Genomic DNA, 27967 nt, shown 5'->3' with positions numbered 1-27967 from the left:
ACCAACTACCACGACTCGGAATTTATCCTCCTAAGTTTGAAAGATATATTATGTTTGAAGTTGTTTCGACAAGAAAGAAGCAGCAGAACTGACTTTCCCATTTCGGTAAGTTGTCTCCAGTTCGGATCAAACGGACAGGTTCAGTCAGTGTGTTTCCATTTTGCGAGTCCAGCTTCTTGAGTTGTTAGCTAACCGTTGTTAGCCAGCAAGCTGTTTGGTACGTTTTATCTGTCCTCTTATTTTGAAGTCTAGTATATTTCGACGAGTTTGAACCCCGCGTGCATCTTTGTAACTCGGTATTTGAGCTTTAAAAGCACTCCTGTTCTGAGCAGGTTAACTCCGGCTTTTTCTGAATTGGACCTGGGTACTATCCGCGAGACAAGGTGCTTTAAGTGTAGGTGAGCGGTCTGCACAGGAGGAACGAAACTAACACTTGTTGCAAATTATAGACTGAGACAGACAAGTTTTAATGGACATGCTGTATTATAAAATAATCAAATGAATGCAGCTTTGTTAATTGGTAAAAGTTGAATCACAACAAATTATCTCTATTAATTGATTTACACATTTACATTCATGCTTATTTGTGCTTGCTCCTGTTTTAGACTACAAGAAATGCCTAACAACCTTACCTTGATCTTCTGGATCACGTCCTTTTGTGATACTGATACATATTACAAGTTATTTTAACTCTGCATCAAGTCTTCTCGCAGACAATTGAGATTATGAGATATATTTGTGAATTGTAATTTAAATCTTTGCTGTACACTATGTGAGAACTCACTCGAGAGATACTTCTTCTTTTAGTTGCTGATAGGTACGTTAACATGATACAGTCTATTGTCTGTTAGATGTCCTCTGTATAACTGGCTGAACCAGGTCACTGACTAGATATCTTGCTAGTAACACTCTGAGCACTACTCTCTTTCTGTGTGTGCTTCCTGCTAGAAATCAATGAAATGTCTTTTGAATTTTGCTGCACCCACTTCTTAAAGTTACCTGCTAAATGTTTTACATATTCAACACGAGTATGCCGCTTGCTAGAAATAATACAGATGTTGAACGTGTCATTTGTGGCTTTCAGTATTATGTCCTTTGTAAAACTCTTGTATGTCTAAGGCTTTATAAGGCAGACACTCTCCTAATCCCTGCTGTGCTGCTTGACCCACCATCACAGGGAATGTTTAGCATTCCATCTTAGCGAAGGCGCTTCCTGTCAACATCTAAAGTTCAACTTTTCAATCTCTGCTAGGCGAGCTGAAGTCAGTGTGTTTTATCAGTATCATTCCTCTGCCTTCCATTTCCTCCTTTAGATATCAACACCTAAGTAGTTAAAACGTATCAGTTGATGTACATAAAATGAGATGTGTGAGTGATTGCAGGTGAGCAGTGATAGAGCAAATAATAAAAGTAGAAGAACAGGAAAATCTAAACATAGAGCAGCATTGCGTTAATGATTTTCCTCGTGCATTCTGTTTTTAATGTCTGCTCATATGTCATCAGCGCAAAAGTAAGGGTGTGACGATGTTGACTCAAGTCTCTGTCGGCGTAAACATTGTCATCTCTTTGCTTCTGTACGGGGGCGTGAGAACACCGCAGTGAAGAAGTGTTTGGAATGGACAGCCCTGTAGCTCTGCTGTGATTTTTGTTTTCCACAGCCTCAATCACAGCGGTCCTGACTGGAGAACGTGTGCTCTATTGACCCAGTGTGTGTTCTTCTCAGGCTTCTCCACATTCTTCGTCCTGTGTGATATGACATCGCTGTTTGGTGACAACAAAAGCCAGAGCTCTACAGCAGACGCTTGACATCTGGTCAGGTAAGATATTCTGGGATTTACCTCACAGCAGTTGGTCATTTTTCCTGTTGCTGGTCCGTATAGTGAAGTATCTCAACACAACAACATGTGGAAAGCATTATCGGATGTGAAGAGGGAGTCTCTTAAAGGGCTAACACAGAAGTGCTTGAGTTGTAATGTTTTCTATCGTCGTCTTTCACTATAGAAACGACTGATAAAGTCATTATCATCATAGTGAGTCAGATGATCTCCAGTTATCTCATATATTATCACTACGTCTCCTTTTAGAAGAGTCCGTTCAAGATAAACACGTGGAAGTTTATTAGGGGAGGAGCTGGATCTTAAATGGCAATCTGGTGTGCGTTTGCAGTGGAATCTCCCATTCACTGTCTGTGACAACATGAAAATGAAAACAATGTAGTTGTAAAGTTATTTAGCTCCTCCCCTGTGTCAGGATCCACCTTAAAGGTACACTGATCACTACTGCACCAGTATTTCAGCTTGGCAATGGACGCAAGTCAATCAGAGGCAATACATTTACTCATCTCAGACAAAGCAGTGTGACAGTGGACCAGCATGCTCAATACCAGAACCCTGAAACTGAAGCAGCCATCATTGATTGTTATTACTTACGCCTGTGCTTTTCCTAATGAGACCTGTCAAGATGTTTCATGAAAAAGGTCTATCAATGTGACAAACAGCTGTCGACATGCGTTTTTAATCAGCTCGAGTGACCTATAACCTTTCTCACTGCGCTGCAGTGTGAGGCACTCCCAAGACAAAGTCCACACTAGTGGCTAGATAGAGTGCTATGAAGCTAATAATGAGTTGGATTTAGCATGATGTAGTGCTGAGGTATTAAATCAATATAGAAATTACCATAGATGGATCTTTTTTTGTTACTTTGATCCTTTTTTTTTTTTTTCCTTTTTAAAGGTGCTGTTCAAGAGGATGGCTGCTCAGGTAGAGGTCCAGACTGGGGAGGTAGGGAGACCAGTGGTCGGAGGACGACTTCACCTGAGTCCTTTGACTGACTCCAGCAATAAGAGCCTCATCGAGATCCCCTCCATCAACCAGTCCCTTATTATCACCCCAGAACCTGACAAACCTGTCCCAGGCGCCAAGCCACGGCTCACTCCCAAACCTTTTGCTCTGGAGAGGAACCCCACTATTAAGCCTATACTTGCTCCTAAGCCCCAAACCAAGCCCCGGCCAGAGTCCACTTGCCTTGCTGGATTCAAACCAGAGCCTTCATGCATTCCAAACCCTCAGCAACCAGTTGCCATTGGCAAACCCAGGCCAGTGTCAACCAACCCCAACCGACCCGCCCCTACCTCCTTCAGAACAACTAATAAGTTCAACACTGGACAAACAACCAAGCCGATAGTCCAGCCATTTACACCGGCCCCTCCTCTTGACCTGGGAGACCCCAGCAAACCCATTCTTCCTTTAACAGCAGAGAGGCAGAGACCTGGTTCATCAAGCTTGGGCTATTCCAAGAGCCTTAAACAACTTCCAGCAGCAGTTTGGACTGGAACCACTAAAACTCAAGACGAGACGGACCAGATGTCATCCAGCACAGGGGGGTCCTCCATGACCAGAGCCAAGTCCATGGGATTTCTCGCTCAGGTATGGCAGGAGGAGGAAGAAGAAAAGGAAAAAGAAAACCCAGAGGCAGCAGTGCAACTGCGGCCAAAGCCCAGAGGATCCAGGCCCAGGCCTGTGTCAGCCATTTTCCTTGACAGTCCGACCAAGACGGCGACACCAGTTCCTGCACTTCCCTGGGCCAGACGACCACTTTCAGCCGATCTCACGGCCAAGTTTGAGTCTATCGGTCTGTCTCTGCACCGTAAAACTCCCAAGGAAGATACTAAGGAAAACACTCCAGAGGAGAAGGGCCCGGCGCAGAATAGAGGGCAGGAGAAAACACCGAAGAGTACCACACTACAAAGTACTGATGTTGTAAGTGACAGAAAGACTCTGAAAGAGACTGAAGAGGATAAGCGCGCAGTTAGCATCAAGTCCCGAATCAGTCTCCTCCTCGATTCATCCTCTTCTCCTGGGACGGGTGTCACAGACCAAGGGGCGGATCTTCACTCTCCAGTGCAGCCGGTCCCTGAAAGCGAACCAGCGGTGGGTGTCAAAAAGCTCATCAAGCAGCTGACCGAGGACCCATCACCAACTCAGAGCCCTGTTATGAAAACGGCACCGAAGCCCCGCCCCCTGCCCCTCGACCTGACTAAAAGGTAAGATCTGCTCTTTATAGGCTCGTTTGAGATGCGCCGATCACCGCACAATGCATGCCGGTTAGATTTGTGTCTGACTTGCTCTGACGTCATCCACACGTGGGCAACGATAACCTCACGAGAGCCAGGCACCGCCGTTTTTAGAGCCAGGCGCCGCAGTTGCTCTCCACTGCCTGCAAGCCCCAATGCATGATGGGAAACGCCTGGCTGTCTCCTGATAAAACAGCTGATTACGTTTTGTAGAACATTTTTATGTGTCATTGAAATATTTAACTCTAGATTGTTGGCTATTAGTCTCATGTTGTGCAACGAAGGTTTAATCTAAAAACATCTTGTGTGATTGTTAATAATAAAGCTTATTTATATAACACATCAAAACAAGCATCAAAGTGTTTCACAGGCATAAAAAGAACAAAAGATTGAACACAATGCAGATACACGCATTTGCACAGAAATATATATATTTACAAATCCGAACGAGGTCTGTAAACTACAAGTAGCCTACAGATGGGATCTAACAGGATGTTACTGTTTCTGTGACTTCCTGTATATTCTTTGTAAATGCCCCCAGCTGCTGCTGCCGCCGCCTGATCTCGTCCACTTTCCAGGCAAAGCGCAGCTCATCTCAAACGAGCCTAATGTCTTAATGCCACAGCTTGCTTTTGTGCCGTGTGTGTGTGTGTGTGTGTGTGTCCACGAGTTCCATTGTCATGCATGGCTTTTGTCTTGTGTGATGTATGTTCATTAGGTTTGGATCCGAGAGGTCGCCAGAGCTTGGCAGCGTTTTCTTCAGTGAGGCGACAGACCACGATGAGATCAGCAAAGATCCTCAGAGGAGGGTAAGAAAGGGACTCTTTGCAGGAACTGGTTTCTGTTGGGCTCAGTCTATGTCTAACAGGAGAAGGAGAAACAGTGTTACAGCTTCGGGGAAAGTTTTCACATGTTATTTTCGAAACAGAGTTGCATTTTAGTGCGTTTCTTCTCGTCAAAATAAAAACCTTTGCAAATAGCAGAGAGAGAAAAATACGAAACCAAAGCTGGTTTCAAAGCTGGACAAAGCTGTGAAACCTAATACAGGTGGCACAATAATCATCCCCGGTGGCTGCCGGTTATGAAACACACAGAGGAGATCACTGGGAAAAGGTCAACACAGAGAGGCTTTGATTGCCTCCTCTGCACCACACCCACTGTTATGAGGCTGACGTAGAACAATGTGGATACCATTACTACGCTGGCACTTCGTCACTCAAAGCCTTTAAATCCTTTGAGGGCAGTGTTTTCTACTGTTGTGTTGTCAAGTCACATTTCTTTTGAAAGCTTTTATTTCTGTCAGATAATTCCACATTGGTTGGTTGTTATGACTGTTATCACTTAACAACTCTCAGCATATCTCTGAATTTCCTTAGAGTGAAGAGTCGGCCATCACCCCCAGTGACCAGAGGACATTTGTGGATCTGAAAGACTCCCAGGAGCAGCTCCAAAAGGCCTTCACGCCTGAAGGGCCTGAGGCTGGAGAGGCATTTGGCGCCACTCCCGAGGAAAGTGATCCCAGAAGTGACATACAGACGGTGAAAGCATCCTTGTTTGACAACGTTGTGGAGAGGCACAGTGTGCTGATGGTGGAGGACGGCAAGCCTGTAAACAAGGCCAATGATTCGCTCAGCAGCCCGTCATTTAAGAGGGGAAATGGCGAGGATGAGGGAACTCTTTTCATTGCCACCTACAAAGAGCCTGCATCTCCATCAAGTCCTCTGAGGGTGTCGCATGCCTTTGACACTGTGCAGGCTGTGGAGAAGAGCAGGGCAGTGAGTGAGAACATCCCGTCAGCACAGTGGGAGGATAAGGCCAAGACGCTACGCTCCAGGCGTTCAGAGGGAAGCCGGCCGGTGGCAGAGAGGACCGGATCAGCACCAGGCGAGCCAGCGGAACAGCAGCCTCGCTTTCTGAGAGTGGGCGCTTTGCATAAGTGGACCCCTACAGGTCTTGAGACAAGTGTGGAGAAAGGGATGCCAAAGGAATCACAAAGGGAAGGACAAGGGGCTTTGGATCAAGACAGGGGCCGGCAGCGAGAAGCTGAACAGGAGGAAGTGGCTGCAGCTCCAAAACGTTTGAAAATGCTGCAGTCGGAAGAGCAGCCGAGACCCAGGGCCACCTACTTTGCTCTGACTGGACAAATGCAGGAGCCAGTTTCTCCTGTCGATGCAGGAGCAAGCGTGAGGGACGTGACGGCGCCCTTTGACGACTTCTCTGGGAGGTCCGTGCCGGACAACTCGCAAGGGAAGCGTCTTCCAATGAGGAGGAATCCATCATTAGAGGAAGCTTTTGGAAAACACTCTCACGGTCAAGTTGAGGAGTTGATGAGGGCCCACATTTCAGAAAGAGCGAGAAGATCAACTTTGGATGGACAGGCAGCAGAGGAAATGATGGACGTTGAAAAGAAAAGAGAGTTACAAAAACAGACAGAAAGACACATGGCAAGAATGAAAGAGCTTGAGAGGGAAAAACAGAGACAGCTGGAAATAGAGAAAGTAGCCCATTTAGAATTTGCACGACTGAAGGAGAGGGAGATGCAAAGAGAATTTGAAAGGCAAAGGCAGAAAGCCTTTGAGAAGGAGAAACAGGAGTTTGAGGAGAAACAGCGTGCGCTGGAAAGGCAGAAACAGTTCGAGCTTGAACAGAGACAGAAACTGCAAGAAGTGGAGAGAGCGAGACTAAGAGAGCTTGAAAAAGAGAGGCAACTACAACTCGAGACAGAAAAACGACAAAAATTTGAGAGCCAGAGAAAGATTGAAAGAGAGAAACTGCGGGAGCAGGAAATGGTGAGACAGCGGGAACAGGAGAGGCAAAGACAAAGGGAGGAAGAGAGGCAGAGAGAGCTGGACAAGGAAAGACAGCTGCTGGAAATCCAAAAGGAGAAACAGAAAATGGAAGAGCTGAAGAGAATTAAAGAGCTGGAAAGACTTAAACTCTTCGAGTTTGAAAAACAGAAGGAAAAGGAGACGCAGCAGCTGATGGAGCTCGAGAAGCAGAGACTCAGAGAGAAGATGGAGAGAGAGGAGGCCGAGAAAATAAGACAGATGGCATTAGAACAGGAAATGTTGAGGATGAGAGAGATTGGTAAAGAAAGGGAAAGACAAAGGGAGATGGAAAAGGAGCTTCAGAAAGAGATGGAGAGAGACAAGCAGAGAGAGCTGGAAAGGCAGAGACAGAGACAACTAGATATTGAGAGACAGGAATTGGAAAACCAGAGGCTGAGACAACGAGAACTGGAGAAGGAAAGGCAGAGGAAGGAGGTGTTGGAGAGAATGAGAGAGATGGAGAGAAGACAGCTCTTTGAGTTGGAGAAGCAAAAGCAGGCAGAGAGGGACAAACAGCAACTCGTGGAGCTGGAGAAACGCAGACGGAGGGAGAGTGTGGAAAGGGAGGAGGCGGAGAAAATGAGGCAGATAGCCAAGCAGCAGGAAGCAGAGAGGCAGCGACTAAAAGAGAGGCAGAAGAAAGAGGAACAGGAGAGGGCGAGGTCGGAGTCCTCGCCTCTCAGGCCTCACGTGGTGGATCTGGACTCCATGCTCCGACGTAACTCGTTTTCCAAAGCCACTTCTCAGCGCAGTGACCCGGCAACGCGATGGAAGGAGCCGTCCCCGAGAGCAGAAGCGTCTTACAAACCTGCCATCCTTGACATAGACTCCTTCACATCTCAAGTTCAGCCCTCCCCGAGTAAAGACTTGTTTCCTGTTTCTGGTATTCAGGGTGTAGACGCTGCATTTGGAGCTAGATCACAGCCGCACACACCCGACGTAGATGTTAGCAGGAGGTTGCCGCAACAGCCTTCAGGTATCACAAGCCCCGTATGGACCACGTCTCTTCAGGACCCGTGGGAGCTGCGGCCCGTCGACATGCCTGTGGACAAACCTATGGCTGAACCCAGAAAACGTACCAACAAACTCAGCCCAGAGCAGCGCCTCCTCAGGCAGGAGGAACGGCTCCTGGCTCCACAGAGGCCGTCCGGCAGCGCTCCTGAGGAGCAGATATGGCTCCCCAGAGAGCAACAGCCTCAAGACGGCAGGGGAGAGGTCCGGAGATCACAGGGGTCTCAGGTGAGTCAGATACATCCACGAAATACTGTTTCATACAGGCGGCAAACCTCCGTGTCTGAAAATGTAGGATTCTTTCTAAGAGTCAGCAGGGGGCGACTCCTCTGGTTGTATAGAAGTGAGAAAATCACTTGATTTATTGCTTATTTTGATCGTCTAAAAATGCTCCACCCTCTCGTGTCACTTTTGGTTGCAACAAACCAAGATGGCGACGGCCAAAATGCCGAACCTCAGGCTTTAAAACCCGTAGTGTAGAAACCAATGGGTGATGTAACGGTGACTACGTCCAAGTCTTAAATGCAGTCGGTTCATGTGGAAATTGTTTTCATGTTGCACGAATGTAATCACACTATGTTTAAATTAAATACAATATTGTTGAACGTGCTGATTATTGTAACATTGCAGAAAACAGTATTACTGCAACAATCCTGTAACAATGAGAGCAGGTTGTATTTTATATATTATCTGTTTTAAAGTGCTCCAAGATTCACATCCTTTAGTAGATGTCTGAGATAAAACCGCGTGGGACCACGTGCACACAGTCGTAGCTCTTTTTACACACATGTGCCGTCATTCAATTATATTTCTGACCTGCTCACTGACTATACCTCAGGTCTTCAGACAGTGGCTTTCTGGTTGTACCCAGAATAAGATCTAAAGCTGGTAAAGGTACCTTTAGTTCCTGTGGCCCTCTGGAATGTGTGTAGGTGGTGTGTGTCTGTCTGTGATTTTAGTTATTGTTACACTACTGTGTTGCATATGCGTGATGTTTACTTGAATGCAATTAATTCATTTATTTGTTTTTTCCTTTTAAATGTAAAGCACATAGAGTTTGTCTGGAATGAAATGTGCTCATTGAATACGTTGAAATCCCAGAAAGCAGAACGGTTCAGAGAGAAAAGAGTCATTCAATCTCTACAAATATATATTCAGTTAACAAATGATAATTCATAGTTCTGAATATACTGGTGTTATTAAGCTGTGTCACCAGTGAGCAACTTATAGTTGGACAGAAAGGGCTGTTCCAGCATTTCCATTTATTTCGTCTTCCTTTTATTGAACTAATTATCTTCTGCCTTTACATGTCTGCTGGATACCAAATATAGATTTTTACAATTTACATAACATGTGTTAAATGTACACTACATATTGCATGGCATTTTTGGAAGTTATCATAACATTGTTGTAAAGCAACATTAACATACAGTATATGCTGATTCTCTGTTAAGTCATACGTCTGAACCTCAGGGGGGACTGTGCTGTTTGTGTGTGTCTGCTTGAGCGGTGGAAGAGTGACCACATGCATGCTCTCCCTCTCCCAGTTGTCCAAGATTACTTTGATACAGTTGTGCGTAACAAATATTCCACAAGTTATGAATACCTCTCAGAGATTCCCAATACACAGCAGCATCCAGCATGGTAGCGAACATGTTCAAAGACGTATGTTTACAAGGTGATATGATAGGAAGTTGACTCTGGTTCCCGTGTGTGCGTGCGTGTGTGTTAGGAGTTGAACAGGATGCGGTCTCGCAGTGTTTCCCGGCGATCGGCTCCTTCAAGCAACGTTTTACAGAGAAGCCTTTCCAGGATCAGGAGTCGCAGCGCCCACCGAGAGGAGGATGGCAACAGCTGGGTGAGTCTGGCTGCTGCTCGCCCTCTGCAACAGATGTAACGCAATGAGACGAGGAACTGCCTCCTGAGTCTTTGCTTCGTTTTAATGGTTGGCTGTGAGCTGTTTATTATAATCACTGTTTTCATTTGGGAATGTTTGTCACAAAGCTTTGTGGAAACAGGGAGGGAAATCTGTGTGCACTTGTGTTTGTACTGTGAGTGTGAGCAATGTTATGTTTGTCTTCGAGAGAGAGTGTGTGTACGTGTGTGTGTGTGTGTGTGTGTGTTACAGACGTAGGTAGACGGTAGAGGAATGCAGTTAGTTGACTGACCGGTGACGGCTGCATGCTGTTGTGCTGCGGTGGTAAAGAGTCGGTGACTAATGTTGATGGCGCGGCCTACGAGACTCTCCTTCACCCATCGCATGAAAGTGACGGACAAAAATCCTCTCGGGCCTGTAATTCAGGATATTTGCAACCTCACACTTTCCATACACAGATCTATCGTCTGTATTCAAGCATGTACAGGGCTTATTGATATGCAGGGTTGGGCTCAGGTGACTCTTTGTCATGGAGACTGTAATTGTCGGCTCAGGTGGAAGGCCTCCTCCTCCTCTATGGAACCAGAAGTACACTTTGTTGTGTCTCATAATTGTACACTGCATGATACAGAGCGTACTGCCACCATCTAGTGGTTGTGCTTGACTTAGTTGTCCCCCTTCCTGATGTCAGCAGTTACCCACTGCTGTTCTCGGTGTGTTTTTTGGTTTGAAATAAGCTGGATGACGATCATCTGGTGTGCTTTTTAAAAGGCAGCAGCAGGCAAATGAATACACACTGTTCCAAAGAGACATGTTTCTACAATGATATTATTCAATAAGATCAAATATATTCCAGTGCTGCGTTACACTACCACCTCCTCACACTTAAATGCGAGTACATTTAACAGTGTGTGACTTTGCTTATTTCCAATACAGGCATTTTTTATTCAAATAGCTGCCTCGTGTCACGGCTGAATTTCACCAGGACATTGTGTGTGGTGTAAAAATATGTTTTACACTATTTTAGAAAAATAAATCTCACACAGAGAGCTGCAACAAAAAAATATTAATATGATTATTCTTGTTTTTGTTATGATTTTAATATCTGAATCCCAAAATTGAAACCAAACACCTACCCAACGAGTGAAGGTCCTAATAGTTGAATGTTTGGGTCCAGCCCGACTGCATCGTAGACAAATAAACGCCTCTGCGCAAAAGCCCAGAACACATGCTGTAGAGAATTTGGCTTCAGGATTTACAGAAATTACAAATAATGTTTGACAAAATTAGATTCACCGGTACTGATATCGAATATCGGTCCAATATCGACTCAAATTGCTGGATCGAGTATCGGTGACAATAAGCCAATCTGGTATTGGCTGCCATTAGTTGAATAAATAGCAATTCAGTACATTTATGTGTATTTATTTGTTACATTTAGTTTTAAAGCAATGTTTAAGTCAAGTCTGATGTTGCCTTACACAGAGAAGAATGATCTCAGTTTCTTCCACACAGAGAAAAAAAGCCAAACAGCTTATTGATTAAACGCTGGTATAAAATCGGTACTCTGTATTGGCCAATACCCAAAGCCCAGGTGTCTGTCGGGACTGAAAAAGTTGGATCGGTGCCTCCCTAGCCCAAATATATCAGTGTTGGCAGATTTCAGATATGATGGATTTTCCTACCGTGTATTTACTGGTGGAAGACTCATCGGACAGATGAGATAATAGTTGTGCGGTGACATCATTGGTTTAAGTTCGGAGGCTCTGAGGCTGCAGAGCGCAGCAGAGCAGAGATGGGCACCGGGCTGAGAGCTATGTTGTACATGTGGTCATGCTGCCTGACTCCACACTGTCTCTGGGTAAGTGACTACACAACTCTCTTGTTACATATGTCCTCTTGTATAATACTGAATGGTAGGTACAGTTATCATATATACAGCATGCTCTGTGCACTTAAGCTGCATCCTATTTCATCTCCTTTGTGTGGTAGCTGCTTGGGTTTCTAGTCGGGGCTGCGCACAGATTGATGATGTCAGCGGAAGAGGGGAAGTGATGAGAAGCCATGACTCACTTCATGGAGGTGATGTTTATGGTAACAGTTGATTGTGGATAAAGAGGCACAATTTGTTCATTATTTGTTCATAAAATTATGGAAAATTTCCAATTTAACATCTACAATTTTTCTAGTTCTTCTTTCTCCAACCACTCAAAAGCTTTCCATTTTTTTCCAGGATTTTGTTGTTTTTTTTTAAAATGAGAAAAGCAGAATATTTTCCAATTTGAGAAGCTGGAACCAGCAATTGTTTCACTTTTTTTACTGAAGAAATCATGTATTAACATAGTAAATTAATTTTTTCAGCAGCCATTTTGAGCATTATTTCAATTATCACATCGAGAAGACGGAATATGAGTAAAATAGTAATCTATTTTTGGTACCACTCGCTACAGGAAAATAATTATGTTGTTGTAACTAATCCTGCTGTAACCTCCAGATGCTTCAGGCGAGTCATTTAGTTTCTTCAGGCTGTGTCACCTCGTCCTTAGTAGTAGCCCCCCCCCAGAAGAGGCAGCCATTCCCAGGCTGAGGAGTCTGTGAGAGAGGTCAGCTTGTGTGCTGTTGGACACTGAGAACCTCACAGCTGACTTGCCTTTTTAGCGCAGCACTTCAGAGGAAAGTTAATCAGATTACCTGTAGGGGGCATGCGTGGACAAGGATTCAGCTTGAATGAGCTGTCCCAGTCTGCTCTGAGGTTAACGCTCTGAAGTGTGTCTGGAGTCGCCCGCTGTGGCTCGGGTTACCAGTTCACCGGTACCACATCAGAGATTAAGCTGGAAGTGTTTTCTAGTCTGTTCTGCTGTTTGTATGAGTCTGACTCTAAGCAAGATTTGAACAAACATTCACTCGACTGATTCCTGCTTTTTTGGCAAAACTGATTGATGAACGCACAAACTCCCTTCCCTGGTCGAGCCACACCTGTTGTTTCTCTGTTATCTCTCATGCATGCCCAATCAATCGATTAATAGTTGTCTCTTTTCATGCACTTGTACTCATTCCTGTCTGATCACACTTTGTAATCCCCACGTTCTCTGTAGCTTCCTCTTTCTGTTTGGAACGGAGATGCTGTGTCATAGCGTCTCTCATCCTCCTATTTGTTTCCACTGCCTCTCTGTTGTGGCTGTGACACTTCACTGTCTTGCCCTGCAACTGAATCAGGCTGGAGCGATAGAGCACCGCATAACATATATCACCCTCCTCTCTCCCTCCCGCTCTGTATCAGGGACCTCCCATTCTCTCTCTCGCTCCCTGACTCCGCTCCACACTCCCTCTCTCCACCCAGTTTCTCCTTGACGGTGAGTGCTATAGCGCTGAGAACGGAGAGCAGCACTGCTGACGCATTTTCTCCTACCTGCCCGTACCTGCAGAAAAAGGCGAGGAGAGAAACATTTCCTCCCTGTACCTCGTTTCTCCTCTGGATTTGACTTCCTCACCACAGTGCTCTCTGCTGTTTTCCTCTGTTTTGGCACTGCGTGGATTGCCCTCTGCTTTTTCCTTATGGAATACGAATGACTACAGCAGCTTTCCTTTCGCCACCAGCTGTCCTGCACCATTTCCCCTCGCAGCCTTTCGCCGGAGGCTCGCAACAGCGTCTGGCACCGTGGAGATGTAGTCTTGTTGGATGGATGGATTTTTTTTCAACTTTTAACCTGGGCCTTGTTTTGGGGTTGCCGCATCAGCGACAGCTCTGGGAGCGCTGTCGGTTCGGCTGTAATTGAGGCTGGGATTGGTACAGAGTGTCTCACATCTGGAGAATTGGCAGAGGTGTCACAGAGCGGTGTTAAAGAAACTAAGTATTATTAGCACAGTGGAGCTGAATGTTGGGCCAAAACACAACCAGCATGTTGAGGATGTGGTTCTATTATTGTCTTTTCTGTACTGTTGGTAGATAGTGCAGCAGTGTTTTAGGCTGTCTCATAGAGTAGTGCCCTGCTTAACTAATAGAAAGTGCTGGCCTAACCTTTACGTGCCCACTGGGTTGTTTTGCCATCACATATCATAGCCAGCATATCTTGTGTGCATTGAAATAGACATTAGAAAGCTTCGCTATTCAGTTCAGGCCGAAAGGCTGGAGCCTTGACCGTGATGAGTTGAAACAGAGTCCCAACGGCTCCATTGGGACTGCACTGCAGAAAGTGAAACTGAGGAGTCGCTCAGTCCTGTAACGGTCAGGGACTGACTGTCGTTGTTCTTGCTGCAGTGCTGTAAGCAGCAGACACCATCAACATCCCCACATTGGACTGGCTGAGCCGTGTTGTTCTCTCTGTCACCGTCCTCACTGCTGCAGTATTGACCCAGCAGCACACTCCAGTGAATACCTACGACACTGTCCCTAAACATAGCTAGACGCTAATGATTCTCTGTTGCTGCGATAATAACGGCAGGAGTCACGGTTCACAAACTCCATTCTGACACACCAAGTCTTGACAGCAGTGGGTCGTGATGGAGTATCTGGGGGACAAGCTGTCAGTGGCCCAGTCTCAGATGTCAGGATGGGTGGGAAACGTCCGTCGCTCCCTTCACGGGGCACTAGGCTTTTTGTCCGTGGAGAGGGGAGGCCAGGGAGAAGACGGGATGGGGGACTTCAAGAGAACCAACTCCCTGCGCTCCCTGGCATCTCGCAGCAGGGAGTCCATCCGCAGGTTCTCGCTACGCAGCCAGCAACGTCTGTCCTTACGCAGGCGCACTGCACCAAACACCCCCACTTCTGTAAGACCACACACACACACACACACACACACACACCAGCGAAGCACCAGTACACACAGCTCACCTCTGATGCCAACAACAAACTATAGTCGCAAGTGCCAGACACAAATGCGATTCATACTTTAACTGACCCGTAGAGTCGGTCAGCTATGTGCCCAGCAGTATTACTTTAACATCTGTTGAAGTTATATAAAGCACAAGTGGAATTCAAGTCATTTTTAGCAGCAATGTCCGTGCAGCTCTGTAATGTTACTGTGGTAACAGCTGCTCCTTCGTCAACTATTTGGTCTCCAGCCAAACATGTCAAGAACTCATCAATCTGCCTGCCTGGTCTCCTCTATCTCCTTCTATGCTTTCAGCACCTCTCAGTCTTGCATTGTTCTTGGTGCAATGTAAACCTTTCTCTCTCTCTTTCTCTTTGTTTATCAAAGCTGTGGTTGTACTGGTTCATCATGTCACAAGGGGACACAAATGTGATTCCTTGGCTTCCTATCACTTGTCTCCACCCTGATATCCAACCTGCTCTATATAAAGGACCGATGGTAGAAATCCATGTAGGGATATTATGGATGCATTACAGAGAAGTTGTGCCTATCTTTAGGTTACGCCTGTTTGCTGAACTACCGTCCAACACCTCATGAGTCACAACCCTTAAGATAAGGGGTGTTTTCATGTCGTCTGTTGTGTTGGCATGTCCTGTTAGATCTGAAACACCATCAACTGTGGTTGTGGTCTCTGGGAGAAACATGCCTCCCCACCGGGCCAGTGTTAAGTGGATGAATGACAGTAAGTGGTCCGTGATGGCTGACTGGTAATGGACACATAGCCAGGAAAGCAACGAGAGGAGGCGAGGGATGTGGGAATGAGACGACTCTCTTTAAAATGTTTATCCTGATTACAAAATTGTTAAAACAGGTCTGTATGTCCAGAGATGCAGACGATGTGAAACATGTTTGTTTATGAATGAATGAATGAATTAATTTATATAGCGCTTTTCACAGACAATAATATCATAAAGAGCAGACATTTAAAAGCATAAGAAACACAATGTGACCCTAGGGTCAATAAATTATATACACAGAGAAAAGTAAAAAATAATAAATAAAATAAAAATGTAAAACATATTTTAAGAGCAGGTCTAGGACATGGGTCTAGGACATCTCTACTATTTATAGTAGAGATACTATGCTAGTGACAACTGCAACATAACGCATTCACAGATGCTGGAAGAGAACAATATCTCTGATATGTGTCGCCACAGTCATGTCTTTGGTATTGGGTTACTTTGAATAGCTTTGGCTAACATTACAGCAGATGATGGAAATCTTAATGAAATGTCCATGCAGTAGCAGCATGTGCCGAAAGCAAGTTAAGTGAAATGTTATTATCCCACCAGCAGAACTATGAATTTCATTAAAAAAGTTGCGACAGGTCAAGAAATATCAGCCGTAGACTCTCGTGGACTAAATTGAAAAATTATTTTGGGATTTGGACGTTCAAAGAACACTGTTAAACTCAACCAATCATAGCTATTTATTTTGGGGGCGACCAGTGTGACCTGATGACTGGACAAACCCGTCTGTGAGAAGTATGTCAGCATCACTAAATTATAAGATAGATTTTATAACTAAAATGTCACGGTGACTGTTTACTTGCTATTATTACTAGTTTTATTATAACTGTGTATAGACGTGTAACTGGTGTGTATTTCTGCTTTGTAACTTTAAACCATCTTTGGGGTCAGCTATTACCTGTAACGGCACTGCCAACAAGTTGGAGAAGCATCGATCTGGAGTCAGTTAGGAGACGCGAATGCAACTCAAAAAATTGTCATATTGGCAAAAAGCAGGAAAACATCACCCGGTTGAAAGAAATGAGAATAATCCTTTAAGTCGGATCCAGTGCCCTCTGAGTAGAGTTGTTAAGCCAAGTCAGGTCTTTACATTCTTTCCCTCTGTTCTTACGAAACGCGTTGTACAGCCTTGAGCCCTGTGTCTGTATGAACCACTTATGTAATGAAAGAATAATACGGTGCTGTTTGGTTTGCCGAGCAGAGTTCGTCTCAATGTAAGCCCTCTGACATGCGGCTAGAATGCCCATTTGTTGAAATGAGATCAGTGCTTGTGGGAGCGGTTGTTTTGAATATATGTAGGATATTGATATTGATTACTGCTGTGTACATTAGTGCACGCAGAGCATATTTTCCCACTCCGCCCTACCCAGAGCGATGAGAGCAGATGAGTGGGGAGCGGTGGCGTACTACCAGTGTAACGGTACGATTGAATGTGTTTTCATGTCTTTTAATGATCTCACAGTACTTGAGATGGTCATTTACAATAACTCGGAGAAGCTCACAACACGAGCATGAGCCGCGATACAGTCGCAGTCAGCTGTATGTTGACGTTCGCTGCAATACTGAGGCATGTGCACACCTTAACAGACATTTCTACGGTTTGAAAGATCTGATGTGACGCTAGCACATGCACACACTGACACTGACACAAATTGCACACACATTGTTCAACAGCGCTGTTAACACGGTTGTGAGTTAGTGTTTTGGATGCTTTGTTCATGTAAACGTGTATATATCTGCCCACTGTGTTCTCTGCTCTGGTTAGCCCTTCCCTTTTCAAGGAACACTTTCCATTTAACCGTTGAGGTTGAAGCAGTCCATAGACCGCAGTTTCTCCATCCTGTGCAAGTGTGTCGTCGGGTTGTGTGTGGCACTCTGCGATGATCGGTGTGTTATCAAGCAGTAGTTTCCAAGGCTTCCATCGAGCCCCTTCCTCCTCAGATTGTCCCCTATTTAGTGATCAGCCCTTTCTCTCCTTCAACCTTCCATTCATCCGCTCTTTGTTATGTCGGTTCCCTCGAACACACCCTTCCTGTCTCGGGGAAGCTGGCAATTGCTAATGTTATTAAGGGAAAAGCCTTCTGCCCTGACAGATTTAAATCATTGCTATTGGACCTGTTGCTTCAGTAGACCTTGCTTCCAAAACCAACCACATTCTCCTTGTTTGTGGCTGATAGGAGAGCCTACACCTGTGTGTGTGTGTGTGTGTGTGTGTGTGCATTCAGCAGAGCAATGGAATAATCTCGGTGCTGAAGTTTTTTTTTGTTGTTGTAATTGTTTGGCCAATAAACCTGTCTGTGTGTAGATTAATGCAGGCTTCATCAAAAGAGAAAGTAGAAAGAGTCCAATTGAGGTACAGTGCTGAGGCTGCTAAAGGCCCCAATTTCACTGAATAATAAATGGTATGAGATTTTGAAAGAGCCTCTAAAAGGCTTTACGACTGCTTTGAGCGGGCGGCCATAAGTCGTTTCTTCTAGCTGCTGTGTATTGAGGCCTCTCTTCAACATGTTCCAGCAAAGGCAATGTTTGTCCTGTGTGCTGCTCAGGTGAGGGTGTGTTTAGGTTGAGCAACACACACACGACAGGAATCTTTTTTTCGCTAGCATTTTTACGAGACCTGGCTTTAAGATTTTTTGGCATTTTTACAACAGTGTACAGTGACAGGTAGAAGAGAGAGGAGTGACGTCATACCAAGTGTATGTTGAAACTTCCATGCCTCTGCACATCAATTTCTGCATTAAATGTGCACGACTGCATGACTTTTGAAAAATCCAGAAATTGTCTGTGGCAGCCCTTTTTAAGTCAGCTGTCAGAGAGGTGTTTTCAGAGCCAGATGCTTTAACTGAAGTGCTCGTCTTAAACCTTTCCGATCGACCGGGCTGCTTCCAACTAGACGTGTTGCGAGATGCCATTATTTATGATGACCGTGATATTTTAACTATATAATATATTGATATGTTGAAATACACTTGTGATGATATTGTATAAATAATTTAGTGCCTCTTAAATCATTTCCATTTCTTACCGTTCTTGCTTTGTCTACCTCCACCAAGTCAAGTTTTATTTATTTTTTTGGTTTGGTTTGGCTAGCGATAAAACTGTTATCATGAATTCTTTTGATTATTAAAATTGTGTAGTGGAAATTTCATATCCTGACAGCCCGACTTCCATAGGTGAAGGTGAGATTGTTTTTGTTCGTATAACAAAGAGCCTTAAGGAGCCTTATTAGATCAGCAGCCATGCAATAGATGTGAGTGATCTGTAGCTTCTGTTCCGATACTGCAGCGAGCCACTCACGAATGTTTCTATACATCTTTCTCTGTAGCTTATTCTTTGAGGAAGAATAAGCTACAGAGACCTACTCATCTAGCTAAATAAGCATTTGATTGACCCCAAGATCACTAGATAAGTGGAGTATATGGTTAATATGTCTGATTTGGACGGGGGGTATTGTTCATTGTCAATGGAAGGACTCTTCAGTGTGTGTGTATTTAAGGGTAAGTGGCGTGACCCTGTGATGTCAAAGAGAAAAGTGCAGAGTGCGGTAAATCCTTGAGAAGAGGATGAAGTTGAGAACAAGTGCTTTCTCTGATGCAGGGAGCAATGATGAATGTTATGCTCACTGTTCTGTTTTATTTTTTCCTGTCAGGAAGGGCTCAGCTGATGAATGACATCCGGCCCTGCTGTTTCTCTCTCGCTCTCTTCAGCTATCTTGTGTTCCCTCAAACCACAGTTGCGCTCTTCTTTCTTTTTCATTGTCTCGTTTGCGCTCCTTTTTTGAAGTACTCTTGTTGTATCGCTGCTCTCGGAAACACAAAGAAAACAAGGATAGCATTCATGAAGCTCTAACACTGAGAACTCTGACCCACTGCGCACATAAACATCACTAGTGCACGGCTCTCGGTCTAGGAACCTGGGCAATCACCGAGCCAGGTGTATCACATTTCTCTGTCCACCCCTCAGGCAACATCTGAGGACAGAAGGGGTTTCTCATGTCTTTCCCCTATATAGGCCATGGTTATCAGTTCATGAGCAGGCGTGCCTCTGTGGGCCCTGTGTGATGTTGAGACAGTACGTCCTCTGTACCAGCCTCATTAAAAGAGGCACGGTTCAGTGGACCGCAAACACACACTCGATCACCCACTCCATTAACTCATCCGTTCACCTTTTCATGACTGTACCGCTGCTCGAGCTCGACGGGATGCAGCAACACTGCTCTTCAGTAGCGCTGATGACATCGATTACCCAACTACTGTTTGAGCTTGACTCGGCAATACAAAGCTAAATGCACAAATATTTACCGAACTTAACTGAAGTTCAGATGTCTAGCGTCAAGTGAGAGCTGCTGCAATGTTTGTGTCACTCAAACTGGTCTGTTCCTGTTTGATTCCTCCTCATTTATTCATATTTCTCCCTCTCTCTTGCCTTCAGGTGCAGCAGAAGCAAGGTGACAGTGGTGACGAGGAGGAGGGGAAGGACTCGGGAACACCGGTCCGTGACACTGACAGCCAGTATGGGACCTGGGAGGCCGGACTGCGCACTGATGACAGGTAAACATACTCTAGTCGTGATGTCTGATGTCATGTGTTTTTATTTGTGTTCAGGGTTAAAGTTCCGCTTCCAAAAAAGTGTGTTATAACTGGATTCAGATGGACTTTATTGAAACAAGTCTATCATTAACTTATGTTTGCTTAAAAAGGCCGAGTCAATCAAATGTTTAACACTGGAATCAACTTTGAGATCAGTTCTTTGAGTGAAATGTGAAAAGTTTGTGCCTTCCTCTGAAATTAAGTATCAATACACTTTTATACTCATGATATATTTGATCAACATAACTGCTTATTTAACTGCTAACATTTCTGAGGCTGTGATTTGTCTTTCATGACAAGATGTTTATAAATCGTTTGCGTCTCCAGAAACAGTATGTAGTCGTGGTGTGAATCGTCACTGGCCTCACCAATAGATCACGATTCACTCATCAACAAAAACAAAACATGAATCCTTCCGCTGCGCGTTACAAGTGTGCTGTAATCTACAAAAATAAGCTGTTCACTGAGCAGCTCTAGGACAGGTCACCTACTGGATGCCTGTGGCACGTCACACTGCATGGATTGGTCGAGCAGCCAGCAGACTTTTCCTTAAGCAAAGTACACACTACACCACTTTCAAAGTCAGCAGATAGCTGTACTGTACACAACTTCCTGTCATCTAGTCGGGAGTTTTGGAGTCGTCGTGGTTTTCGTAAATTACTGATCGGGAATCCCAGATACGGTCTATAAACTATACACGCACGCACACTTACACACGCTAGCGTATTCATACTTGTTGATGTTATTTTTGACACATGTTCACATAAGAGCCTGTTTCCACACCTCCTTACTATTTTCCCCATGTAAATCAGTCACTGTGTTATGTTGATCCATGCAAACATCCAACATCCTGGGTGCAACAATAACAACTTTGGTCTGTGTTGCAAATGCTACAGGCGAGGCAACCCGTCCACCAGGTTTCCCCCTCAGCCCTGAGGCTCTCATTGGCTGTGGCTCCCTGACAGACTCCTGAAGTTGTGTAGTGTGAAATAACTCGAAGCTCTTCCGCTGTTGGTTTAAGTCACGGCATCTCCCGACAGGACAACACCATGTTGAATTTCAGCCTGCGTGCATTTTTCCAGGCAAAATGTTGTTGTTTTTTTTGTTGTTTTTTTTGTTTTGTTTTTTTTAAACAGAGCAGCTAATATTGGTAGCCAGAGCAACAAGTTAGCAGACTGCCGAGTGTTCAAAGCTGTACATCAGTAAACGGTAAATCAAAGCCAAATACAGTGAAGTCTCCCACTTAGCTGAAATGACACCAAACTCCAGATTATGCTCTTTCACTGCATCCATGCAAAATTATCCAAAATATGAACAATTTAAAGGAACCGTGTGTATCATTTAGGGGGATTAGTAACATAATATTCATAACTATGTTTTAATCATTGTATAATCTTACATGAATCTAAGAATCATCGTGTTTTTGTTTGAAAACGACATTTATTTCGACTGAGGGAGCGGGTCGTCTTCCACGACCTTAATTGAACCCTGACAATCATTAGCTTGTATTGGCTTAAAAAAGGCACTCAGTGCTATGGATTTAACGCTGTGGTGGGAAAGTGTGTTATGCGGAACAAATCGGTTGATGCCTTTTATTAAAAGTGCGAAAGCTCAGAAACAAATCTTCCCTGTTCTGGAAAAAAAATGACTTTTTCTCTGTCTATTATTCATGTTCTGTGTGAAAGTATGAAAGAAATCACCCACAGTGTGGAAAGGCTTTAAATCACCAGAGATGAGATTTAAGATTCTCCCTTTGTTGAGGATGCTCTAATGAAAAATAAGAAACTGTGTACAATGTTTTTTTATTATTATTTAATAACTAAAACTGATTCGCTTGAACAGACTTAATCCAAACATTAGTTAGTCCTGCTAACGAGCATTGTTTGCCTGCGTAGCCACAGCCTGGTGATGGTGAGACCTCTATGCCACAGAAAGCCATCGTTGTATCAGGATAAACCAACAAACGATTTGTTGGTATTCGTATCTTTGGGGGAGTTGTTGATAAGAAAAGTTGAAATAACTCCAGCGCTGCCCTGTAACACAGACACTGACCTCCTGTGGTCAGAAAATAACATCACAACATTTACCAAAACTAACATGAATGTCGTTATTCAATGCAATTCTGTGAAAAGAAAAAAAGAAGTGAAACAGTTGTCTATTACATATATATTTGTATAAGAATCTCTGTTGTTTCGGCTTGCAGTTTGATTGTTGGTGTGTCAGCTAAGTCATAACTTCCTAAAGTCAAGTCAACAAAAGGAAAGTTATGACTCCGACTCGGTTTGATTGTAACTGTGGTAACAGCAACCACACAGTTGTTTTCAAAGGTGTTTCCTAACTATCTATTTTTTTTTTTTTTTTTTTTTTTACTTACTATTTCAGCCTCACTCCTGCCACTCCCAGCTCGGAAAGCAATCTCAGCCCTTCACCAAGGAAGCCCATCTCCCCACGCACGCCCGGTGATCTGGCCTCACAGTTTGATACCGACACCCTGGACAGCCTGCTTCCCTCCTCCCCATCTGAGCCGCTATCCTTCCCTGATGTAAGCGTGATTTGAGTTCACCACAGACCGGTTCTTTTGATGGCACATGTGCCTTCACCAGTTGCTCATGTCAGATGCTGTTTTTAAGATGTTACTGTTTGTAATAATACTTTTCATGTTTTAGCAACCGATGTGTGTCGTGAATGCATTGTCACTCGTATGTTTGTATACAACCTGATGTATTCCTCTTGTGTCTGCGTGTCCAGACCCCGACCGCTCTCTTAGACACCAGCGCTCTTCGCTCCAGAGCACAGCTGGGGAAGAAACGAGCGCCGCAGACACGACCCTCCAGGGCTGCCCGTCAGACGGCTGCGCTGTCGGAGGGAGGAACCACGGAGGACTGGCTTTACACAGACTCCACAGGTTAGCACCAAAGACGAGCTTAAATGTTGATACGGTTCTATTCCATCAGATGAGCTCCTCCTTCAGTATATGAGATATGTGAACATGATGCTCTCAGAAGTTTTATTGTGTTGCCCAGAGGCACGTTTTAATGTTTTCCTGCACACCATCCCATAGGCTTCCTCTTTTTAACTGACTTTTCAGTATGCTCGCATATTACAATGCTACGTGTTCCTTCTGTGACAGAGGCAAAGGTTGAGAGTAAGGACGATGACTCGTCTGAGGAGCCGGCCAAAGGAGTAGACGCCAGCCCGGCTGGTTCCTCTCAGCCACAGAGGGTTGCTCTGTTCCCTGGGATGGACCCTTCAGCTTTAAAGGTGATTCTCACTTGTGCTTTGTCAGATGTATTCACCATATATTGTTTTGCCCTCCCTGCTCATGTTTTGTATACTTGCAGCGATATCTATTTTTATTTAGAATTTTTAAAATGTTCCTAAATGTGTCCCGTTCCTGTTGTCAGGCCCAGCTGAAGAAGAGGGGCGACTCTGACAATCAAATCGATGGATCCACTCCCTCTCCTTCGCAGCTTTCTCGCTCTCCCAAGTCCCCCTTTCTTCGCAGGGCAGCGCGTGTACTGCCCCCTGCTGGTGGGAAAGAGAACGGGTAAGCCCTGAAAGTTACAGAGAATGTGTTTTTCTTTTGGAGACAAAAGCTTGTTTAGCCGTTAGCCCCTGAACTAACTGTGCTGTCTGTCTCTTATTCATGTAGTGAGGAGGACTCACCGCAGTGGTTGAAAGAGCTGAAGTCCAAGAAGCGCTTAAGTCAGTATGATAATGACAGCTAAGTGAATAATGAGGTGAGATAGTTTTTGAATGTCCGCTACATCTTTCCCTGTGCGTATTAAACATGAAGATATATTATTTCCATTTTTGACACCAGTTTTCCTCTCTCGCTCCCCTCTAGGTTGCCTTAACAGATGAATCTATATGAAACTGAAGCCTTAACGTTCAGCCTAGAGAGTAGGAGAGGTGAATCTACAGCTGCTGATGTGTTGTTGGGTTTTTCTATTTGTTTTTTGTTCTCTTCCCGTCTGGGTTGATAAATGTGCATGGTGCCTTTTTTATGGAGCGTCTCTGTCTTGTGGAAAAAAAGGAAAACCAGCAAGGAGGAAAAAAAACATCGGGCTACTCTGCTTTATCCATTTCATGCTTGAACCTGTCGAAGCACTTCTGCACTTGGAGGCACTTCACACGAACACTTTAATGGGGACCAGAAGTTGAGGAGGGTGGGGGGGGGGGGGTGAGAAAAGACGATTATTGGCAAATATTTCCTGTCGAGCTGCATTTCAGGATATGGTTAACTTGTGGGACCACGACGCCTCTTCATCCTGGACGTGCTTCATCACCTGCTGGAGGACAATCCAGCCGATCCGTTCCAAGATGTTTGTATTTAGTCTCCTTACTCGACTAATATGTACAAGCTGGCTGTGTCTGCGTTGGACATTTGTGTGTTGTTGATGGTAGTCACACAAGCATTGCCATAGGACAACGTTTCAAACACGAATGATTTTCCTTCTTGAACGTGGAGAACAAATATCTGCTGACTCGATTGCCCGGAGAGAGTGTATTATCATGTCAGTAACTGTAATCAGGAGATGTTATATTTGTATTATCATTGATTTAACAGAGACCGAGAGCTAGTTTTTACAAAAGTTAAGATGCATCACCACAATACTTTGTTACACTCCACAATCCTAACCTTGTCACGGTTGCTGCATACTGTATATATGTTGTTGTCTAAGTATCTAAGAAGAGGGACGGGGGACTTTTTGGCCAAGTGACTTTGCATCTGTCAATCATGCCTACTCCTTATCAGCACAAATACACTCTTCAATCTTTTATATATAAATAAAACAACACGAATCAGCCTGTGTTCCCTCCTTTAACAGCTTAAGTGAATGTAGCTGTAAGCATTCATCATAAACCATACTTTCAACTTGTGGCCGTCACACACTCTTCAGTCATGTTTTTGAAAAAAAAAAATATATATATTATTTTTTTCCAACGACTGTGCAATTTACCACGATTTTGTCCCCGTTAATGAATGTGCATGCACAATCTTTGCTGTCACACCAGACATCGCTCAGAGTGTCGGGGTGGTTTGTTCACGACATCGTTTAAATGACTACCTACTATGATACTCCCAAAAAGCATTTGCTCCTGCTTTTCATCTTAACTGCAATCGTTCTGATGTTTGTCCATCCACCCACTCACACTGCGCTTCTATAAAGCACTTTGTCCCTTGATGCACTACAGCACTGACCTCTGCCCCCTCTTGTTGACCATGTCTCGTCTCCTGTTTTGTCGGAGTGCTCGTGCAATGCAAGTAAATGTTAATCGAGTCTTCGAAGTGATTGTCCCTGGTGTCTGTACATGGCGTTTTACTTGGTCATGAATTTTGAGGGTTTATTTTTTCATGTCCTCGTTTTCTTTTTTTATTTGAAAGTAAATATGTATATTACACTGTGTTGTACTGGCCAGTGTCCTAAAGTGAATACGTTCTTAATAAAATGTACTTGACTTGAGCTACAGGTCTCTGTCTAGTGTTTTCCTAACTAAGTTTAGCTCTGTGGATGTTAAAGTGTTTTGCGCTCCTTAATCAAGCTTTGAGTCGATTGAAATGACATCTTTTTAAAGTCTTATTTAGTAAAGCAAGGGCCATGAATATAATCAAGTTTGATAAGATTCTTTGATGCAACTGTTGCAGATTTGCTTCAAAGTTAAAACTGTGAATGGAAGTATCTGATCCTGCTGATAATACAAACTCAAATTTGTGGGGAAAGTGTGAGGTTTGGTGTGGTTGAGACCCGGTGTAGTCCCAGAGAGAGAGTGTGTGTGTGTGTGTGTGTGTTTGTGTGTGTTTGTGCTGACCGCAGCGTTTTGCTGAATCCTCTTGGCTCTCTCTCCCGGTGCCCGCACACAGTGCTCACTGGCAGCCAGGCGGACAGGGAGGGCAGCGTGTGCCAACACAGCTGCCTATTGAGAGGCAGCGTTACGGACACAATGTGAGCGACAGACTTGCTGTATCAACAGCTCCCCCTTTTCTGCTGTTGTGGCCATAAATAAACTATAAATACCCCCCCTGTCCCTGCCCTCTAATGGCTCAACCCCACCGAACACCAAGTGGCAACGAAAAAGAGGGACACTACCACTTCCTAGCAGGCATACCCAGGTAAAATCCTCACTCTGGACACAGTCGGTTATAATTCCAATGAAATGGAGTTAGATGGTGCTGCATCAAGTGGAGACCCAGGTTTGGATGATTTATCATTGGATTGTAATAGAACCTGCTTTAAATATTTTCTATCATTCACTCGATTCAATGATAACAGAATTTTTCGGCAAACTATTGCTACTTTATCCTCTTATTCAAGGGTGAGTTATAAACTGCAACTGTGACATGGAGCTTTCCTCCTGTGTGCGTTTCTGTGACTGTGTGTGTGTGCTTGGACATGCATGCGTGATGGATGGTGCTCTCTCTGCGTGTGTGCTGCTGCCAAAAAAGTGGAGGAGCAGTGGATCAGGAGGATGTCGGCAGAGCAGCAAAGTGCCCCGGAGCAGCTGGCTGCTGGGAAGAGCCAGGGTGGAGCTGGAGCCACATATAAGGTACTGGAACAATCATGTGAGAGATGCAAACCTGGTTTCATCAGGGAAGGATTGTAAACCTGGAGTGATCCAACACAACCACAGAATCCAACTATTGGTCATAAATCTCGCTCCAAAAAAGTCTCCTTATGTATCCTGGTTAAGACATCGGAATACAAGTGATTCTACAGTATGTAAGAGTAGGTATTATCGCAATGTGTCTTCTTTATAACCAATATGAGCCACTTTATGAAGGACTTTTTCCAAAACAAACTTAATGGGGACTGAGCTGATCCTGACTCCTCTCTGTATTGTTGTCATGCTGGTAAATATGCACCTTTATGGTTCCATCCAGGTGTTGCTGTTTGAGTTTGAGAACTTCCAGGGCTGCAAGGCGGAGTTTTCTGCCGAGTGTCAAGATGTGAATGAGAAGGGACTGGAGAAGGTTGGGTCTGTGATAGTTGAGACGGGACCGTAAGTAATGCTCAACGTTTAATTCATGTCTCGAGAAAATTGTTTCCTCGATAACTTGGTCATGTTTGATATCAGTGTCAGGTAAACTACATTTAATCTTTTATTTCCATCTTCTTTTTCCTCTCAGCTGGGCGGGTTATGATCGGCATGGCTTCACAGGGGAGCAGTTTATTCTGGAGAAGGGCGAGTATCCACGCTGGGACACCTGGACCAACAGTCAGAACAGCTACACCCTCTTGTCTCTAAGGCCACTCAAAGTGGTGGGTTGACTAGTCTCCATACAAAACTGACACTGCAGCCATAAAGCTCTATAAATGTGCAGGGTTTCAATTATGAGCTGCCCGCACATTACTTCTCTACACACGATATATGATTGTAGTCGGCATATACCAGAGACAGTTAAAAGACTTGCGTCCATGTGTCTGGTTTCCCCTCTATAGGACAGTGCTGAACACAAGTTACACCTCTATGAGAACCCTGGATTCACTGGTAGAAAGATGGAGATTGTTGATGATGATTTGCCCAGTTTGTGGGGCCACGGTTTTCAGGATCGTGTGGCAAGTGTCAAGGCTCTTAACGGAACGTAAGACCCTCCCTACACCCCTACGTCCATTTCTTTTTGGTGTTCATTTTGTTTAATTTACCTGCACAACTCAAAGCCCATCGTGAGACATGCGTCACAGTTTGCCTGGTTTCCTTTCCTCCAGATGGGTCGGCTACATGTACCCAGGCTACAGGGGGCGGCAGTTTATCTTCGAGAGAGGAGATTTCAAGCACTGGAACGACTGGGAGGCCCCTACACCTCAGATCCAGTCTGTCCGACGTGTGCGGGACATGCAGTGGCACAAGAGGGGCTGTTTCACTGTCCCTGACCCGGCTCCGGCTCCTGGCCCAGGACCCGGACCCGGCCCTGACCCTGACCCTGCCCCAGCACCTCCTGCCCCTCCTGCCACAGCTGGGGCCAGCTGA

The 27967-nt window shown here is 44.7% G+C and overlaps 2 protein-coding genes across 3 annotated transcripts; both read left to right on the top strand.

Annotated features, from left to right (window-relative positions):
• Nucleotides 1-5: 5 nt before the first annotated feature.
• Nucleotides 6-25429, top strand: LOC306778396 (uncharacterized protein). 2 transcript variants are annotated; one of them, XM_079269886.1, is made up of 13 exons: nucleotides 6-105; nucleotides 1724-1817; nucleotides 2733-4042; nucleotides 4791-4881; nucleotides 5449-8139; nucleotides 9644-9769; nucleotides 19839-19957; nucleotides 22379-22538; nucleotides 22745-22901; nucleotides 23127-23257; nucleotides 23401-23543; nucleotides 23649-23736; nucleotides 23844-25429. In XM_079269886.1, exons 3-12 carry the CDS (start codon nucleotides 2748-2750, stop codon nucleotides 23722-23724), a joined length of 4989 nt encoding a protein of 1662 aa, XP_079126012.1. In that variant the 5' UTR covers nucleotides 6-105; nucleotides 1724-1817; nucleotides 2733-2747; the 3' UTR covers nucleotides 23725-23736; nucleotides 23844-25429. The 2 variants fall into 2 exon arrangements, with proteins under 2 accessions (XP_079126012.1, XP_079126013.1); XM_079269887.1 differs by lacking the exons at nucleotides 19839-19957; nucleotides 22379-22538; nucleotides 22745-22901; ... (2 more) ...; nucleotides 23649-23736; nucleotides 23844-25429 and adding an exon at nucleotides 8750-8805 and having other exon boundaries at nucleotides 9644-9739.
• Nucleotides 25430-26155: 726 nt separating this feature from the next.
• On the top strand, nucleotides 26156-27967 carry LOC306778159 (beta-crystallin B3-like; the record flags this gene model as incomplete). Its single annotated transcript, XM_079269574.1, has 6 exons — nucleotides 26156-26192; nucleotides 26445-26545; nucleotides 26880-26998; nucleotides 27126-27258; nucleotides 27439-27581; nucleotides 27706-27967. 6 exons carry the CDS (start codon nucleotides 26156-26158, stop codon nucleotides 27965-27967), a joined length of 795 nt encoding a protein of 264 aa, XP_079125700.1.

This window comes from Melanostigma gelatinosum (genome assembly GCF_949748355.1).
Source record: "Melanostigma gelatinosum genome assembly, chromosome: 6".
Taxonomy (NCBI): Eukaryota; Metazoa; Chordata; class Actinopteri; order Perciformes; family Zoarcidae; genus Melanostigma; species Melanostigma gelatinosum.
Note: the sequence above shows the minus strand (reverse complement) of the source record. Positions and strands in the feature narration are given on the sequence as shown.

Coding starts and splice junctions, on each gene's coding strand:
- LOC306778396 (XM_079269886.1), top strand. CDS start 2,748: ATGGCTGCTCAGGTAGAGGTCCAGACTGGGGAGGTAGGGAGACCAGTG. Junction 4,043..4,790: donor CCCCTCGACCTGACTAAAAG/GTAAGATCTGCT, acceptor TATGTTCATTAG/GTTTGGATCCGAGAGGTCGC. Junction 19,958..22,378: donor GGACTGCGCACTGATGACAG/GTAAACATACTC, acceptor TTACTATTTCAG/CCTCACTCCTGCCACTCCCA.